General features: G+C 36.6%; 1 protein-coding gene across 1 annotated transcript in view; it reads right to left on the bottom strand.

The window, feature by feature from the left end:
* LOC128984717 (TBC domain-containing protein kinase-like protein) overlaps positions 1-15,501 on the bottom strand; it is a 29,869-nt gene extending 14,368 nt beyond the window's left edge. Inside the window, exons 1-10 of the mRNA XM_054404059.1 lie at positions 15,250-15,501; positions 14,847-15,060; positions 13,999-14,096; positions 13,362-13,519; positions 12,578-12,812; positions 11,502-11,656; positions 10,984-11,130; positions 10,524-10,673; positions 7,235-7,355; positions 6,551-6,712 (exon numbers count right to left, since the gene is read on the bottom strand). Of these exons, the coding sequence (XP_054260034.1) occupies positions 6,551-6,712; positions 7,235-7,355; positions 10,524-10,673; positions 10,984-11,130; positions 11,502-11,656; positions 12,578-12,812; positions 13,362-13,519; positions 13,999-14,096; positions 14,847-15,042 (1,422 nt within the window). The 5' untranslated portion in view covers positions 15,043-15,060; positions 15,250-15,501. The remainder of the gene's footprint in view (positions 1-6,550; positions 6,713-7,234; positions 7,356-10,523; positions 10,674-10,983; positions 11,131-11,501; positions 11,657-12,577; positions 12,813-13,361; positions 13,520-13,998; positions 14,097-14,846; positions 15,061-15,249) is intronic.
* Between the last annotated feature and the right edge of the window lie 3,308 nt (positions 15,502-18,809).

Below are 18,809 nucleotides of genomic sequence, written 5' to 3'. Positions count from 1 at the left end.
TCTCAACCTAACTTGAATTTTTCTTGTGAACCTGTTGGCTACCCACACAATTTGTCTGCAAAATGCCTATTTCAGAAAAGGCCAAACTTGAATTGAAATCTCAAATTGATGTCCTTTGTTTTAAAAAGGAAAACTTGAGCAAAAAAATAGATACTGTTTACACGCTAAGCCAAGAAGTAGATTTAAGCCAAGAATCACCAAATTTCTCTACATTTGAGGTTAGGCTACATAACCTTGACTCACATTATGAAGCCTACTCCAAGTGCATTAATGAAATAATTAAGTTAAGTAAACTTGCTGAGATAACTGTTGACGTAAATGAGTTGCAAAAATCACTTGAAGGTATTGATGAGAAATACTATGCAATTTTGTTAGTGAAAAGCAAACTAGGCTTCAATCCAAACACTCCTGAACCGGAGCCAGCGGCTTCGACTTCAGTTCACAATTTGAATTTACCGAGAATAAGTCTGCCAGTTTTTGATGGTACTTTGCGGGATTGGCCAGGTTTTAAAGACACCTTTTTATCTCTTATCCACGACCAAAGTGGACTTTCAAATATTCAGAAATTTCATTATTTATTGTCCTCCACAAAAAATGAGGCTCTTTCATTAGCTAGAACGTTGCCTGTAACTAATGATAACTATTCAATCATTTGGAAGAAACTTTTGGACAGGTATGACAACAAGCGTGTACTTGCCAATTTTTACATTGATGAAGTGCTGAATTTACCATGTCTCACTAGTGAGAACCCTAACGCTTTGCGACATATGATCGACACAGTATCTGAAAATAGGCTAGCACTTAAGAACTTGAAATCAGACAACATTGATGATTTTATTTTAGTTCATTTGACTTTGAGAAAGTTAGATAAGAGATCCCGCCAATTGTTTGAAGAAAGTTGTCCCAAAACAGATCTGCCAACATTTGATAAACTGTTAGAATTTTTGAACAATCACTGCCATGCAGTAGAAATAGCTAGTGAGTCATCTATTACTAAGCCTAATGTAGCCTATAAGCTTAGTGACAAATATTTGCCAAAATCTAGTCAAATATCGAGACTACAGCCTAAAAGGGCAGAGTCGTCCCGGCAAGCATTTTTATCCGCCTTTGACACTTCTGGGAATAAACCTACTTGCCTTTATTGTTCGGATATGCACAACCTTTACAAATGTCCGACCTTTTTAAAACTGAACTCAGTGCAGAGGCGTGAGTTTGTTAGATCCAAGGAAGCTTGTTTTAATTGCTTATCTAGTCAACATATGCGTAAACAATGTCGTTCAAAATCAAGTTGTCGTAAATGCGCACAGCGGCATCACACTTTGGTACATGTGGATACTACTCCCGAGTCTCAACTTTCTTCTGTACATAGGCCTAGAAGCTCTGCTGGTGAGGTTGTCACTCAAGACAATGAAATCAAAACCAGTTGTACGTCTCAAATTGTTATGTCTACTGAAACCTTGTCTTATGTATTGTTGGGCACTGTTCAACTTTTAGCTCAGAATGTAGCTGGACAATTTGTTAAAATTAGAGGTCTAATTGATCCAGGTTCACAAATATCATGCATTTCTGAAACATGCGTTCAAAAACTTTGTTTGCCTCGCATCAAGTACAATGTACCAATCACTGGTTTGTCCCAGGTGCCCATTTCAAAACCTAAAGGAGTTGTAAAGTGCGTTTTGAAATCACCTCATAGTGATGACCTTGAAGTAGTCACTACTGCTGTTGTACTTAATCGTATCACAAATCATCTTCCTTCTCGTAAGCTGAAGTCATGTGTTCGAGAGCATTTTCATCACATCCAGTTAGCGGATAACAACTTTGACATCCCTTCGCCAATTGAATTTTTGCTTGGCGCTGATGTTTTCCCCCAAGTTTTTGATGGAGGAAAACTTTTTATTACTGATGGTTTACCCTCTGCATTTCACAGTATTTTTGGATGGGTTTTGTTAGGCTCAGTTGATTCAAAGTATTTTGAACATTTCAACCCGTCAAGCGCATTGCCTGTCATGTCCAACTTATGTCTTCTTGCATCACAATCAACACTTGATGAAAGTTTAAGGAAGTTTTGGGAAACTGAAGAAACTCCTTCAAAACCAGCGTTAAGCCCTGATGATCAATTTTGTGAAGATCATTTTCAGCAAACCCATACCCGTGACAGTAGCGGACAGTATGTTGTCAAACTGCCCTTTAAAGAAGACCCGCCTACTTTAGGAGAATCATTTCAACCTGCTCTGCGTAGACTATATTCTTTGGAACGGAAACTTCACAAATCTTCAGATTTAACTTCAGTCTATTGTAAATTCATGACAGAGTATGAAACTTTGGGACACATGACACTGTTATCTCCCGATGACACATCTTCTAAATACTTCATCCCACATCATGGTATTTTTAAAGATGAAACACAGCCTAAGAAATTCAGAACAGTTTTCGATGGATCGGCTCAATCCTCAAACGGGAAATCACTTAATGACGTCCTTCATGTCGGACCTAAGCTCCAAAAGGACATAACTGATATTATTTGTCGCTTTCGCTTTCATGAGATAGTCTTCACTGCTGATATCTGCAAGATGTACCGCCAGATTTTAGTACATCATGAACATCAACCTTACCAAGTAATTTTATGGCGATCATCCCTCGATAAGCCTGTAAATAAATATGCTTTGCAAACTGTCACTTATGGACTTTCATGTTCGCCTTACCTTGCCATGCGCACAGTTTTGCAACTTGCTAATGATGAAGGGTCAAATTATCCTCTTGCGTCACAAGTCATACGCAATGACATGTTTGTTGATGACCTAGTAACTGGTACCTCCGACCTACAAACAGCTAAATGTATAAAATCAGAACTTGAACATATTTTTGCCAAAGGAGGTTTTGAGTTAAAGAAATGGAGTAGTAACAACTCAGAATTTTTATCAGACATTCCTGTTGATTGTCAAGACAAACCAATGTCATTCGATGTCGACCAACATTCTGTAAAAAAAATTCTTGGCTTACAATGGCTTCCCTCTCTGGATGTGTTTACGTACAATGTTGATACTATGGATTGTCCTCCAACCAAACGAAATATTTTATCTCAAATATCACGCATTTTTGACCCTTTAGGCTGGCTGACCCCTGTGGTATTGTGGGCAAAACAGTTAATCCAACAACTTTGGACAGAAGGTCTTAACTGGGATGATCTTCCTAGCCATGAGATACAATGTCAGTGGACCCGCTTTGCACAAGAATTTTCATGTTTGAAAGAAATATTTATTCCACGACTTGTTTTACCGAAGACCTTCACCGATCTTCAAGTCCATGGCTTCTGTGATGCATCAGAACAAGGATTTGCTGGAGCAGTCTACTTTCGTGTTACACATAACGACTCTTCGGTTTCAACACATCTGGTCATTGCAAAGTCTCGGGTTTCCCCTTTGAAGAGGATTTCCATTCCACGATTGGAATTGTGCGGAGCTGTACTGTTAACCAAATTGTTAGATTTCTGCAAATCATTTTTGATGCAAATTCCGAATTTAAAGTGGAAAACGTATGCCTGGACAGATTCTACTGTTGTTCTTAATTGGATCCATACCTCGCCTCATCTTTTGAAAACCTTTGTGGCGAATCGGGTATCTTTAATTCAAGAAAGCACCAGTCCTACTTTATGGTTCCATGCTCCTGGCGAGTCTAACCCTGCTGATTGTGCATCAAGGGGTATATTTCCTCATGAAATCATCCATCATCCTTTCTGGTGGAGGGGACCACCTTGGCTTTTAACAGCTTCAGAACTCTGGCCTCCGCAAGATATTGTGAACAAGACCCAAGAGGATGTCCCAGAACTTCGTAAAGTTTTGTGTGCTTTGACCACAGAGGAACCTACTGTTGATCTCACTGTTCTAGAACGATTCTCATCGCTTTCACAGTTAAAACGAATTACTGCTTGGTGTTTACGATTCTACCAGAATTGCAAGTCTAAAAAACTTAAGGGATTGTTAACTGTTAGTGAACTAAATGATGCATTAATTATTTGGATCAAGAACATCCAACAGAAGTATTTTCCCTCTGATTTAATTTCTCTACAAACCAAGGGCTTAGCCAAATCACAAGGAATTCTTCGCCTAGACCCATTTCTTGATGAAGATGGAGTTATCAGGGTGGGCGGTAGACTACGGCACTCAACTTTAGCGTTTCAGAACAAACACCCGTCACTTCTTCCAAAAGAAGGACATTTGACCGCTCTTATAATAGACAGTTATCACAAGGTTTATTTGCATGCAGGGCCTAAGCTCTTGCAATCCATTCTTTCAAAGGAATTTTGGATTTGTTCTGCTCGAAATACTATCAGGAAACGATTGTCAAAATGTGTCCAGTGTACAAGATTTCGAGCCTCACTCCCGCAACCTTTCATGTCTGACTTGCCCGCTGTTCGTCTACAATGTAGCCGTCCCTTTCTGTCATGTGGGATAGACTTTGCAGGTCCCTTTCAAACCAAATCAAATGCTCTAAGAGAATCGCAGCTTACAAAATCATATTTATGCATTTACATTTGTATGTCAACCAAGGCCGTGCACTTAGAGGCAGTTTCCAGTCTTTCCGCAAAGGATTTTTTGGCTTCATTTTCAAGATTCACTGCTCGTCGAGGTCTTCCACATGATGTTTACAGTGATATGGGTACTAACTTTGTTGCCGCTGCTAAAGACCTTACCGAAATGCACAAGCTTCTATCTAAATCACCTGTTTTAGAGGTTATTCAAAAGAGTTTGACTGATAAAGGAGTACAATGGCACTTTAATCCTCCTTCGGCTCCACACTTTGGAGGAATCTGGGAGGCCGCGGTAAAGTCGGCAAAATATCATCTCAGACGAGTGATAGACATCCAAATCTTCACGTTCGAAGAACTTTCTACCTTGTTTGCTGAAGTAGAGGCAGTGATGAACTCGAGACCTCTTTCCCCACTATCACCTGATCCAAATGAAAATAATGTCCTCACTCCAGGGCATTTCTTGATTGGTGAAGCGTTCACTGCAGTACCTTCACCGGATGTGACAGATATTAAACTCAATAGATTGACTAGATGGCAACTTGTCCAACAAGCAACTCAACATTTTTGGCGGAGATGGAGCTCGGAATATTTACATAATCTCCAACAGCGCGGGAAGTGGACTCAACATATTCAAAATCTTCAAGTAGGAGACCTTGTTCTCATAAAGGATCCAAACCTACCTCCTCTTTACTGGCCTACTGGACGAATTGTTGCTGTACATCCAGGAAAAGACCATACAGTTAGAGTTGTAACGTTACGAACTTCTTCTGGACAATTAACACGACCAGTGGTTAAATTGTGTCCACTACCCAAAGAATAAGTCAAATCACAAGTTTTGTTTTCAAGAAGAGATTTTTTTGTTTTTTTTACTTTTAATTTCAAGTACCTGAAGATTTTTACAAAATGTTATTTTATTTATTTGAAGAAGAGAAGACTCTTTCCATTGAGAAGAAATTTTAATTGCATTTTTAAAACAAAAAAAAGGAAGTAGTTTTTTTTTTGTGCAAGCTCATGAATTTTAATTACCTTTTGAGAAGAAAGAAAACTTTCAGTTTTGGTGGGCGGTTTGTTTAGTATTTCAAACTTTATTTCTTGGCAATTCCACTGCACACACATACTCCATAATCCTGTCTAATACCTGCCTTTCATGAGCACTAAAAAACAAGCTGAGGATATTCTACTCTAGCTAGAAGAGGATTGAGTTCAGCCCACTTGATTTGAGTATGTAGGGTGAGTCATAACCTCTATTGCTCCCTCCTTTTTACCATTTTAACTTTTACCAATTTTCGCCTTTTTCAACCCGCATTATAAAACAACCATAACATACTACATTTGTAAATGTTAATCAAATCGTTCAACCCATATTTGGGGAGGTTTTATTTTTCTGTTATTTTATGTGTTTTAATGAAAAACAAAATTTTGAAAAGTTAAAAAAATATGGAGATAATTGAGTTCCATGGATTACCCATATATCAAATTTTATCAAAAACGGACCACAGGTCTATTCTGTAGCTCTGAAAACATTCACATACACGCACAGACATCACTTCCAAAACAATTTTATTGGTACTAATTTGAAATAATAACTTCGCCAATATATCTGAATTTTTAATTTTTATTAATTATTTAATTATAATTTATTTAATTAATAAAAAAAAATAATAAAAAATAAAAATTATAAATTCAGATATATTGGCGAAGTTATTATTTCAAATTAGTATTAATTCCAATATTAACAGTTCTTCTTGAAGAAAAAATTTTATTGGGTTTAGAGAAAACCAAAACTGATAATTCTACCCAAAAAATTTTGACGGAAACAATAATTTCTCTATATACTATGTATAGTCGGAGAAAATAACAAGGGAAGACAAAATTGAATTGATGGTGATGAAGAACAAGAAGAATATTAATAGATGGAGTACAGTGTGTTAAAAGAAGAGATAGCAGAGGGTAGAGGAAGAGGAATTGTGAAGATACAGAAGATAACAGAAACAGAAAATGATATGTGTGAAAGTGCTTTACCTGTCTATCCGTGGCTGTGAGAGTCTCCTTATCAATGTCCCTGTAGACAGTTTCTATGTCTCCGACCACTCCTAGCAACACGGACCACAACTCTCCTCTGTACAGGGGTGGAATATCCTTGTGTGCCTCCTTCAAGATGGCAGCCTTCTTGTATGGATAGCCCTGCAAAACAGAATAAAAACATTTTTTTAAAGCTTTAAATTTTTTAATAGACCTATCTAACATTTTCAATTTTTCAAAAACATACACTTAATTACAAACTATACATATAATTTTCATTCTGTGTTCCACAGTAAAAATATTTTTTATTTGAAAGTCAGTAAATCATTTAAAATATGTTTGAAACAAACGATCCCATGGGATTATTCGTTTAAACACTTTAAGGGAATGTTCTAAGGCAGTAAAAAACCTCCAGTCAAATTCACCACTCTATATAATTGGTAACTATAGTTGAGATTATCTAGGGAACAAATCTATGGAAAGAACTCAATCTGTCTGATGAACAAAAGTACCTTTAGCAGTCTATCACAGAGCACTACTCTATGGAACTGGTACCTTTAGCAGTCTATCACAGAGCACTACTCTATGGAACTGATACCTTTAGCAGTCTATCACAGAGCACTACTCTATGGAACTGGTACCTTTAGCAGTCTATCACAGAGCACTACTCTATGGAACTGATACCTTTAGCAGTCTATCACAGAGCACTACTCTATGGAACTGGTATTCTGTGTCTCTTTCTCTGATGACTAGAGGCAGTGAGGCAGCATCACTCTGTTCTTCTACTCCCAAAATAATGCTTGACCTGGAAAAATGCATGTAGGCCTACATTTATAAAACTAGAACGATTTGAAAAAATAGGCTTAGACAATAAATAGGCTTAGGCTGAGAAAATAGGCTATTTTGATATTTTTAAAGTAGGTTTACGTCATCCCTGTTAACAAAGAGGAATGGAACTGTCTAAATAATATATAAAACCAATACAGTTTGGATCAGAATCATTCACTGACAGTAGACAGTCCAGAAAGCTTGGGGCAAAAATAGAAACACTCCACTTTCAGATAAACTTTTGGGAGTGGAGCAACTCATCAAGCCAAATTTTAAGCAGAACCACCTCCCTCCAAAATACAAGTCTTTCTACTAGGTAATAAGATTTGTGCTCAAAATATTAAATGAACTGTAAATGAAAAATTGTTACAAACAGCAGTGGACCAAGGATTGACCCCTGAGGCACACCACAAGTGTAGACCTTGTTAATGAGTTTTTTTATGAATCCTGCTCTTTAAACAAACTGGCATAATTAAACATGATGGATAGCCTCTGGATCATTAAAATTAGCAGAATATGGTTTATGTTACCTTGCCAGAATGATCCTATGTAGTTGTCAAACACGACAGCTGTTTCGTGCTACAATGAGCACATCATCAAAGTGAAGAAACACAAAATCAAATCATTTCGCCCGCGGTTGAGCACGTCAAAAAACACATAAAGTACATGAAGTTCACACAAAAACACATAATACAAACACTTGGCCAAGTACCGCGAACACGTGACGCGGCGCCGGTAATGTGTAGGTCATGACTGGCGCGTGGTCACGGTGGTAGCGGAGACATCCACTTCCCTCCCCATCACCTGTTGTTTATCAGGACCCTTACGCTGATTGGTCGAGTTCATGATGCGGATGGCGGTGTTATAAATAATATTCGATTTGAATGACAGCTGCTCATTCAAGATATGGTCAGGATGTGTTCTAGCTGCTCTGTAGATTTCAAATTCTTCTATTGTATCCATGCGCCTCTTATTGTTGCAAAAATGCATGACTTCTAAATTTGTTTCTATGTCAGTGTAGTTATGGTTATGGTTAATGAGATGGTCGGCGAAAGCGGATTTGTTGTTTCTTTTTGGTAAATGTTCTTTAAATCTGGTTTTGAATGAACGAGCAGTTTGTCCGATATAAAAACGTGGGCAGTTGTCACACTTGATTTTATAAACTCCTGTACCATTCACTTTACTACGGGGATTGTTCTTGGTCTGTTGTAGGATGTTGGAAAGTTTATTGGAAGTTGTGTAGGCTATCGTAATATTATTTCGGGCCATCTGTTTAGTTAGGGTATTATTTAGGACTGTGCCAAATTCAGCGCTGACATACTGTTTGTTATTTGTTGTGTTGCTTTGTCTGGTCTTGTTGTTGTGTTTCCTTATCAGTTTGTCAATTAACGAGCTGTTGTAACCATTGGCCACTGCTATGTGTTTTAAGGTGTCGACTTCATTTCTATAGTTTTCATTACTCAACGGTATGGATAATAGTCTGTGAACGTAACTGTTGAAAGCTGCTGTTTTGTGGTTATGAGGGTGGTGTGAGGATGAATGGATTGTTTGATCCGTCGTTGTTGGCTTCCTGTAGATATTAAAATCAATACCTTTATCTGTTCTGGTTATTGATACATCTAAGAAATTTATGGATTTATTGTTCTCAGTTTCTAGTGTGAAGGTTATGTTACGGTGGACGGCGTTCAAATAGTTGGCTTGTAAGTTGATCTGCCTCTGGTTTCCATTGAACAACACTAATGTATCGTCAACATAACGGCTGTAATGTATGATTTTTCCTCTATGTCGGTTCAAATCTGACCATAAAAATTCGTTCTCTATGTGGTTCATAAACAATTCTGATAAAATACTCGACAGAGGGCAGCCCATGGTTAGTCCTTCATTCTGTTTGTAAAATTGACCATTGAATGTGAAGTAATTTTGATTTAAAATGCATTCTGTTAATTTGATTAGTTCCCTTTTAGCAACTGTCGACAAAGAAGAATTTTTATTTAAGTTAGTTTCTAGGATGTGGATTGTTTCTCTAACAGGCACGTTGGTGTATAAATTAACGACATCGAAAGATGCAAGCATGTATGACCCTTTTAATTCAATGTTTGTTAATTTGTTAACTACGTCTACAGTGTTTTTTACGCTTAACAAATTAATTATTATCCATACCGTTGAGTAATGAAAACTATAGAAATGAAGTCGACACCTTAAAACACATAGCAGTGGCCAATGGTTACAACAGCTCGTTAATTGACAAACTGATAAGGAAACACAACAACAAGACCAGACAAAGCAACACAACAAATAACAAACAGTATGTCAGCGCTGAATTTGGCACAGTCCTAAATAATACCCTAACTAAACAGATGGCCCGAAATAATATTACGATAGCCTACACAACTTCCAATAAACTTTCCAACATCCTACAACAGACCAAGAACAATCCCCGTAGTAAAGTGAATGGTACAGGAGTTTATAAAATCAAGTGTGACAACTGCCCACGTTTTTATATCGGACAAACTGCTCGTTCATTCAAAACCAGATTTAAAGAACATTTACCAAAAAGAAACAACAAATCCGCTTTCGCCGACCATCTCATTAACCATAACCATAACTACACTGACATAGAAACAAATTTAGAAGTCATGCATTTTTGCAACAATAAGAGGCGCATGGATACAATAGAAGAATTTGAAATCTACAGAGCAGCTAGAACACATCCTGACCATATCTTGAATGAGCAGCTGTCATTCAAATCGAATATTATTTATAACACCGCCATCCGCATCATGAACTCGACCAATCAGCGTAAGGGTCCTGATAAACAACAGGTGATGGGGAGGGAAGTGGATGTCTCCGCTACCACCGTGACCACGCGCCAGTCATGACCTACACATTACCGGCGCCGCGTCGCGTGTTCGCGGTACTTGGCCAAGTGTTTGTATTATGTGTTTTTGTGTGAACTTCATGTACTTTATGTGTTTTTTGACGTGCTCAACCGCGGGCGAAATGATTTGATTTTGTGTTTCTTCACTTTGATGATGTGCTCATTGTAGCACGAAACAGCTGTCGTGTTTGACAACTACATAGGATCATTCAGGCAAGGTAACATAAACCATATTCTGATAATTAAACAACTGATAATTGTACTCACTTGGTCTCTGTTAAAGGGTAGTAAGCTGTGAGGGGAAGTTGAGAGAGTCTTTGTACCAGAGTGTCCAGAGGTAGAGGAACAACTCTCAGATCTAACATCGTAGCTTGGTCTCTGCTCTGACCAAACAATGTACCTTCTAGAAGAATTAGACTGAAACAGTGATAAATGTTTTGTTGTAGCACTCAATTCTTCATCAATAAATTTGATTTTTAATTGGTGTAAATACCTGCTTCCTACCTACTTTTAAGATGCGTTGTTTGTGTGTCAATATAATACGTGAATCAACGACCTTCTGATGAAGTGATCATGACATCCTTTGACGCCTAAAGATGACTTCTTTAAAGTCAAAACTAGTTGCGACATCAGCAACGATTTGGATTACAACGAAGCAGGTATTTACACAAATTCATAAGATATTTCCTACACAATGTCTAAGGCCTCATATGTTAGGACTACTCACTTGGGCAATGACAGTATGGGAGCTTTGTTGCGGACGAGACCTTGTTTTTTCAGCTCCGTGTGTAGATCACCTCCTGCCAGTCTCCACAAGTAGTACAACTCTTGTAGCGGCCGCTCACTCAACAGGTTATTCTTCCAGTTCTTTACCCTACAACAGACGTGGGAAATCACACACTTATGAGACTGAAAGCGCGTTGGATTAGCCTACAAAATAATACTGAACATGACCTTTAAGCTAAGAAAAGTCAACTTATGAAGGCTCATTATGTATCAGTCCTTGTTAATTAGTTTGTGAACAAGTGAAATTTTTCATTGAATACACTTAAAAATAATTTTGTAAAACACTACATTAGCAAAATCTAATTTGAACACTAGAAACATGAACAAACTGATAAGAGTCAGGAATAAACTACAAGTAGTAGATTAACTTTAGGTGAGTTGGTTCTACTGTAAAACCTGTTGTTTTCTAAAAGCATTTTACACCAGCTTACACCTTGCTTCTGATAACCAAAGGCTTACCTCTGATCCACAGCCAAGGTAGGAGAAGTGACCTGAGGCTCCATCACTTCCTGAGAGAACACTCTGTGGTCCAACAGCTGGGCTGCTGTCGGCCTTAGTCTAGGGCGAGTCTGGAGACAGAGGTTGATCAAGTCTACGACGTCCTCTGGTAGAGACTGTGGGACAGAAAGTTTAAGTTAGGTCGGAGTTGGATGTACACTGTCAAAATATTATATTGATTATATTTGTACCATGTCGATGTCAACAAACCAGAATGTGTGATTTTAAGTGATCAGTTTTAAGTGAAGAATTCAGAGTGAGTGTTGACAAGCAATTTTCAAGGATCTCTGTGACTGACCAATACTAAACTATATTTACCATCTGTCTCTGTGGACTTACATAAGCTTAATATATTTTTACCGTCTATTTTAGTGGCTGGAACTTAACCTAGTCTCTAATTACAGTAGAACTTCGATAACAAGTGGAATTTTAAAATAGCCATGAATTTATATTACCTACTCTCAATTACTTGTTACAGCAACCTCGATAACTAGTCAACCTTGATGACAAGTCTTATTTTATAATCCCCATGAGCATGAGAGTCTTGTTTTCAATGTTCTTAGGAACCTATCTCTTTAACAGTAGCATAACTTCCGTTTATCTTCAATCTCTGTACCCATCCTAACCCAACTTCTGTGCACAACAGGGTTCGGATGACAAAACCAGGGCCCTCAGTTCGCCCCTCATACAATACAACCTAACCTTTAACTATCATCAAACTCTGCAACTGTATTCAAACAATTCAAACATAGACTCTAACTACCACCAATCTCTGTAACTATATCCTAACCTAGCCTCTAATCATTTTCATTAATCTCTGTAATTCTATGCAAACCTAAGTTATCTAGCCTATAACTATCATCAACCTATGTAGCTCTGTCGTACTATCAAAAATCTCTGTAACTACCCCTAACCTAACCTCTGGCAATCTTCAATCTCGGTAACTCTATCCAAACCTAACCTTTTCCATCAATCTCTGTAGTTCTTCTAACTAAACCTATCAACCTATCTATCTGTAACTCTTACCCTAACCTAACCTGTAACACAGCCAGTCTGTCTGTTTCCCTCGCCAGTCTCTCCAACGTAGATGTGTCACAGTGCAGCAGAGACAACACTTTGCGCAGAGTCTGTCCCAGATTGAGGTTAGCCCAGAGTCGCTGGCCCAGCACCAGTTCTGCCAACACGATGCCTAGCGACCACACGTCAGTCTTGCCACTACTTGGACTAGAGTTCTGCAGTAGGAATACTTCTGGAGCAGTGTACTTGGGAGATCTGTCAAAATGATGGCGTAACTTAATGGCTAGTGCTTTTATAAATTATAAAAATTGTTCTTTTATTTACTGATTAATTTGACAGTAGGCCTACAGGTAGGCATAGTCTTTGCTATACGCAATTCTGGTTTGTGCTATTTTGTTTGTTTTGAGATCCACACAAATGCAATTTCAAATGTGAAGTTGGTTGTGATTGTGTTGAAAAAAGTTAGTTGTTTTTTGATGGTTTGAGACCTAGCTATCATTGAGCTTTTAAATAGCCTAAATGATTCAGTCTAAGGAAATAGCTAGTCTTAGTCAGAATCAAACCTACGTTTAAGACATCTCACTCCAATCTACACTTGTCTTTCAATCACATTTAAGTTAAAATTAGCAACTGTGTGCTAATCTTTATAGAATGATATAATTAGTTGTGAATTCACACTGTTTCTCTATGCACAGAACTTTACCAAATGACTCTACTTGACAAAGGTACAAGTAAAAGTAAGTTACAGACAACGTAAAATGTAAAAGTATTTTGATAATTTAGCATTCATTTTCACCAACCTACCCGATCGGGAACATGACATCAGTGCCAGCTCCCGTCATGTAGTACAAGCCATAATTAAACAGCTGAACTCTTCCTTCGTCATTGATCAAGATATTGTCAGGACACAGTCCTCGATGGACCAGCCCCTTGCTGTTTAGGTAGCTTAGTCCTTCCAGCACCTTCAAAATATTGCACATCAATGTTGCAGAAATTTCAAAACGTGAGTGTAGTACAGTAACACAAACAATAGAAATAGGCCTAAGGGATTTGTTATTGATTTATATTTATTAAGTACTAAACAGTATTGATTAAGTACCGGTACATTAGTTTCTGACTAAACCAGACATGGCAAAACAGAATAAGTTGGCGCCACTCATCCTACACTCATCTCCATTCATATTTTGCATAAAGTACCTACTTTGTATGGTCGCCTTTTCATTGAAAAAGTATAAAAGTATTTAAAGTTGTATAAAGGTTTGATAACATAGATAGAATTGAAAAGTATAAAATAAAGTATAAAGAAGTAAAAAAAGCTATTCTAAACAGGTTAAAAAAAATAATAAAATCATGCTTATTTTGTTAATTTGCAATAGTCAAACTAAAATCAAATTCAAATCATTTAAACCCTCTAAGCTACACATCCCCGTTTAAAGATTACCTCTTTTGCCAGTTTCACAATTTGAGGAAGTGTTTTTACAGGGGGGTAAGCTTGATGTAGAGGTCTTCCGTGATATTCACATACCACTATTGATCTCTCTGCAACAAAATCGGTGAGGTATATTTTAAGAATCATTTACTTGCATCAATAAGTTAACGATAGGCTAGGTAAATCTGGCACACAAAAAAACGTACCAGCTGTGGGCCCGTCCTACTCATAGGAATCAACTATATTCGGTTAAAACTGTTTCTGATCTAGCCTATAGCAGTTTAGCAATTTTTTAATTTTCTACGCTATTGGCATTTCTTAACATTTGTTGTAGAGGAACAGTCCGAACCCTTGTCTTCTTACTATTTAACATCAAATGCTCAATAGGAACATCTGAATACATATTGGCCACCGTAGAAAGAACGGGCACTCTGATAGTATTAATAACTTAGTACCCTATGTATTTGTTTGATTCACAAAACAGATTTTAACATGACATTAAAATATTTATGGATGAAATTCGTTACATAAAGTAGATACCTACTTAATTTTCAAAACCCCAAAACTATACCGGCCGAGGTAAGTTGTTTTAATCAGCAGATTCCTCAACACACAATTAATTTTACAATTAGGTAGCCAACAAACTATAACTAAAATTATAACTGAACCTTATTTGAATGAAAATATACTTCCTTAATATTTTTAGAACCAAAGAAATAATTTGGTAAATGAAACCAAGTAAAAAGTTAGTAAAACCTTGAAGTTATTATTTCATGAATCTTCATATTTCCTACTCGACTTGAAGACCTAGGCTTAGTTTAAAACTTCTTGGTACTAAACACAATACTACTAAACCTTACCGTGTTTTCCTCTCATTACATCCAAATATGAGCAGAGGTTGGGGTGCGTCAATGTCTTCAGATACTGGGACCGGCCTAGAATCGTGATGGAATTGGGAGTCAAAGGCAGACCATTGCTACCACACAGCTCTCCGGAATGTCGCATGGCAAAGAATGTGGATCCCACAAACTGCGGAGCTACTGCTGTACTAGCCATCCTCCAGTATGAAGTTAACTATAATCAAGGGTATTATATCAATCAACAAATAACCACAAAGACTTAGGCCTATTTAAACTTATTCTATTTAAAAAGGTACCTATCATAGGTGTAGGTATAATAAACATTTTAATGCATAGGTTAGTATATATTATCCTGTGACTAAATATGATCAAAATCTAACGAAGATTTACAATTTGAACTTACCTGGATCGTTATAAACTTGTCCCTATTTCTATATTAAAAGGCAGACTTTAGGTTAGGACAACTCCTATAAGTTTTATAGCAATTCCAGCAAAGTTTTATACATCACAATATCAGTGTGACTTTAATTTACTAAAGAAATTTGTGTTATTTTCAACTGTACTGTCATTTTAAACAACACTAATAATTAAATTAGTGGTAGGTACCATGTTATTGTAAAAACAGAGAAAATCTGACACTTGAGACTTGTGGTTTGTTTAACGTTTGACTGACACTGACAGTGACAGTGAAGAGAAGGAGAAGGAGCACAGTCAGTTCAGTGTTCAGTGCCAGAGTGCAGACAGCAGACAACAGTATTGTTCAGTCGGTCGTTGGTCTAAGGCGGAGCTAGATCGCATACAGCCTGAAGAATTTGTTATGCCGCTGATCATTGGTTTTTAAATATTATCAGTCATTATTCATCATCAGTATATCAGTTATTTAGGTTTTTTTTAACTTTCTCGTCCTCTAATTATGTGTTTTATGTTTAATGCATCCAGTTAAATAAATTAATAAATACTTTATTGTCTTGACAATATAGATTACTATATACAATACAGTATTACTATATAGTTTACATGTTTTATTAAACATCCAAGTATGCGGCAAATATGCATTTCAGGGTTTATTAGACGTCAGTTCATAATAATAATAAATTATTCTTGAATTTTTGCATATTCGTAATTTCCTTGTTATTTCGGTTAATTTGAGTACCCACATGAAGTGTTTTGGTAAAAAAAAGTTTTTTGTAGTTTTTCGGGGTTATCGTCATCGAGGAAAAAGTAAACGTCATTTTCGGAATCAGCGTTGAATTTCAAGTATAATCGAACACATTTAAAAATCGAGTGCAAGCCCTAAAAAGTATACTAATCAAATAATAATCATTGAGCGGAGCGAAGCGAAGCTCTTATACTATACTCCTGCTTTTGTTTTACAAATACTCCTCCTGAACGGTTGAAGCGATCTGCATGAAATTTAGCACAGTCATAGTAACCAACCATGGGAAGGTATTAATCTGAAATGGTACAAATCGGACCACAGGGCTTTTCCTTATGTGAATTTAAACTTTTAGAAATTTAACATGGGCCTTATGGGTTAATTGGTTGCCATGACAGTATTTGCAAGATAACAATAAAAAGGTAAACACAAGTTGTAACATGTGTTTACCAATAAATCATCTAAACTAGCACATTGCAAAATAGAGAACAAAAGGGAAGAACAATCGGATTGATAACGTTGAGCATTATTTGCTACAAAATGTATAGCCAATAAGGATTATGAACCATTGGCTTTTAATGTTACAAGTAAACATTTTAAATTTATGTTAACCAGACGTACAATTTACTTTGAATACTGCACATAGGGATTCCAAATTATGTGAGCCAAATATATCATTAACTTTGGATACAGCAATTAGACATTACATTAACGTGAACCAGATGCATTATTGACTTTAGATACTGGAAGTATAGATATCTCATTTACAAGAATCAGAGACATTGACTTTGGATACTTCAAGTAGACATTTAATATATGTAAACCAGATTAACTGTTGACTTTGATACTGCAAGTAGACATCCGATTTACGTGAACCAAATGTATCATTAACTTTGGATAGGTACTATAAGTAGACATTCCATTAATGTGAACCAGACGTGCCATTGACTTTAGATACTGCAAGTAGACATCTAATTTACGAGAACCAGATGAACCATTGACTTTAAATACTGCAAGTAGACATTTCATTTACGTGAACCAAATGTGCCATTGACATTAGATACTTCAAGTAGACATTTAATTAATGAGAACCGGATGAACCATTGACTTCGGATACTGTAAGAAGACATCCCCTTTACATATAACACATTTGGGTTCTGCAAGTAGACATTCCATTTACTTATTGAACCAAATGTGCTATTTGCATTGGATACATCAATAGACATTTAATTTATAAGAACAGAAAGACCATTGACTTTAGATACTGCAAGTAGACATCTCATTAACGTGAACCAATTGCACCATTGACATTGGATACTGCAAAGAGACATCTCATTTACGTTAACCAAAAGGAGCATTGACTTTGGATACTGTAAGTATACTTCTCCTTTACGTATAACAAATGTAGCATTACCTTTGGGTTCTGTAAGTAGACATTCCATTAATTATGTGAACCAAACGTACCATTGAATAAGGATTCGACCAGGAGACGTCTCATTTACGTGAACTAGATTTAGCATTGACATTGGATACAGTAAGTAGACATTCCATTTACATAAAACAGACGTAAGCATTGACTTTAAAAAAGTTGATTAATATACTTGCTCCGCTCAATATTGCAAGCGCGCATACAACTGCATTGCACACCTAGTTTTAAGTGTCTTCTAGTACCTCTGCAGTACGAAAATCAATGTGTAGTTTATAATAACACCATTGACTATATAACACTACAAGTGTGATATAGTCAATGATAACATTCACCACCCCTTCATTCTGTTTTGATAACCGTGACATCATTATTCATTCTCGTTCTAAGTCATAACCATAGAATTAATTTCTGAGAACACTTTCTTAACTATGTTTCTATATCTATATTTATAATGTTTTCATGTAGAAAATGTTTAGAGTGCGCTGATGTCAACCAAACGTTCCTATTTTATTTTAACATATATTTTACGGATTAATTGAGCCCTGTTTGGGTTTCAATTTTAGAGGGCAGGCTATTTTTATCATTTGGATGGAAAGTTTCAATTAAGTTTTAAGCCCAAGAAACAAATAGGATACCAGTAGAGTAACGCCAAACGTGTTCTTACGCCAATGGGAGAGAAGTAGTCTGAAAATCCTAAGATTGTTTTCAGCTGATCTGTCAAATCTAAGGAGTATGTTTTGTCATAAATGAGTATGTATTATCGAATTTATCAACTAAATTATTTGATTTATTGTTTCTGTTAAATCAATAGTAATTAATCCATAATCTGTGTAGGGAGTCAAAAGTTACACGGTTAAATAATCATACCTGCACAAGGTTGGTATTGTATTGTTGTCTGCCTCTGCGGCCAACTGTGGCTAGCAAGCGTTGTCATGGCAACATAACCAAAATGGATACTAAACAAAACATTACAACATTACAACATCGACTAAAATGTGTTTACTTCTTGTGCTTTAAATAGTTTGAATCTGTTTTTATTATGTTTTTTCAGGATATTGAAGTGTTTTCTCTTGAGTAAAGAGCAATAACTTATAGTTGATTTTGATGATTTAAACTCCAAAAGCAAAATTAAATCGAATTTGAAATTAGTAATAAATGTTCCAGTGTTTATTTCTTGTGTTCACAATGGTACACCCTTCATTTCGTACAAATAAGTTGGATGGGAACATAGATGATGTTTTCACCTCTCAAGACTAGGATGATTACTTGCATAGCCCAAGGAGACATAAAATACATGAGGCCCAACTCTTCTAATTTAATATGGTGACAGATTACTAAAAAATGATGAACGGGATTGTTGATGAAAGGAAAAAGTTTA

This window comes from Macrosteles quadrilineatus, unplaced genomic scaffold (genome assembly GCF_028750875.1).
Source record: "Macrosteles quadrilineatus isolate MER2022 unplaced genomic scaffold, UCM_ALF_1.0 Scaffold_2__2_contigs__length_208266976, whole genome shotgun sequence".
Lineage (NCBI taxonomy): Eukaryota > Metazoa > Arthropoda > Insecta > Hemiptera > Cicadellidae > Macrosteles > Macrosteles quadrilineatus.
Note: the sequence above shows the minus strand (reverse complement) of the source record. Positions and strands in the feature narration are given on the sequence as shown.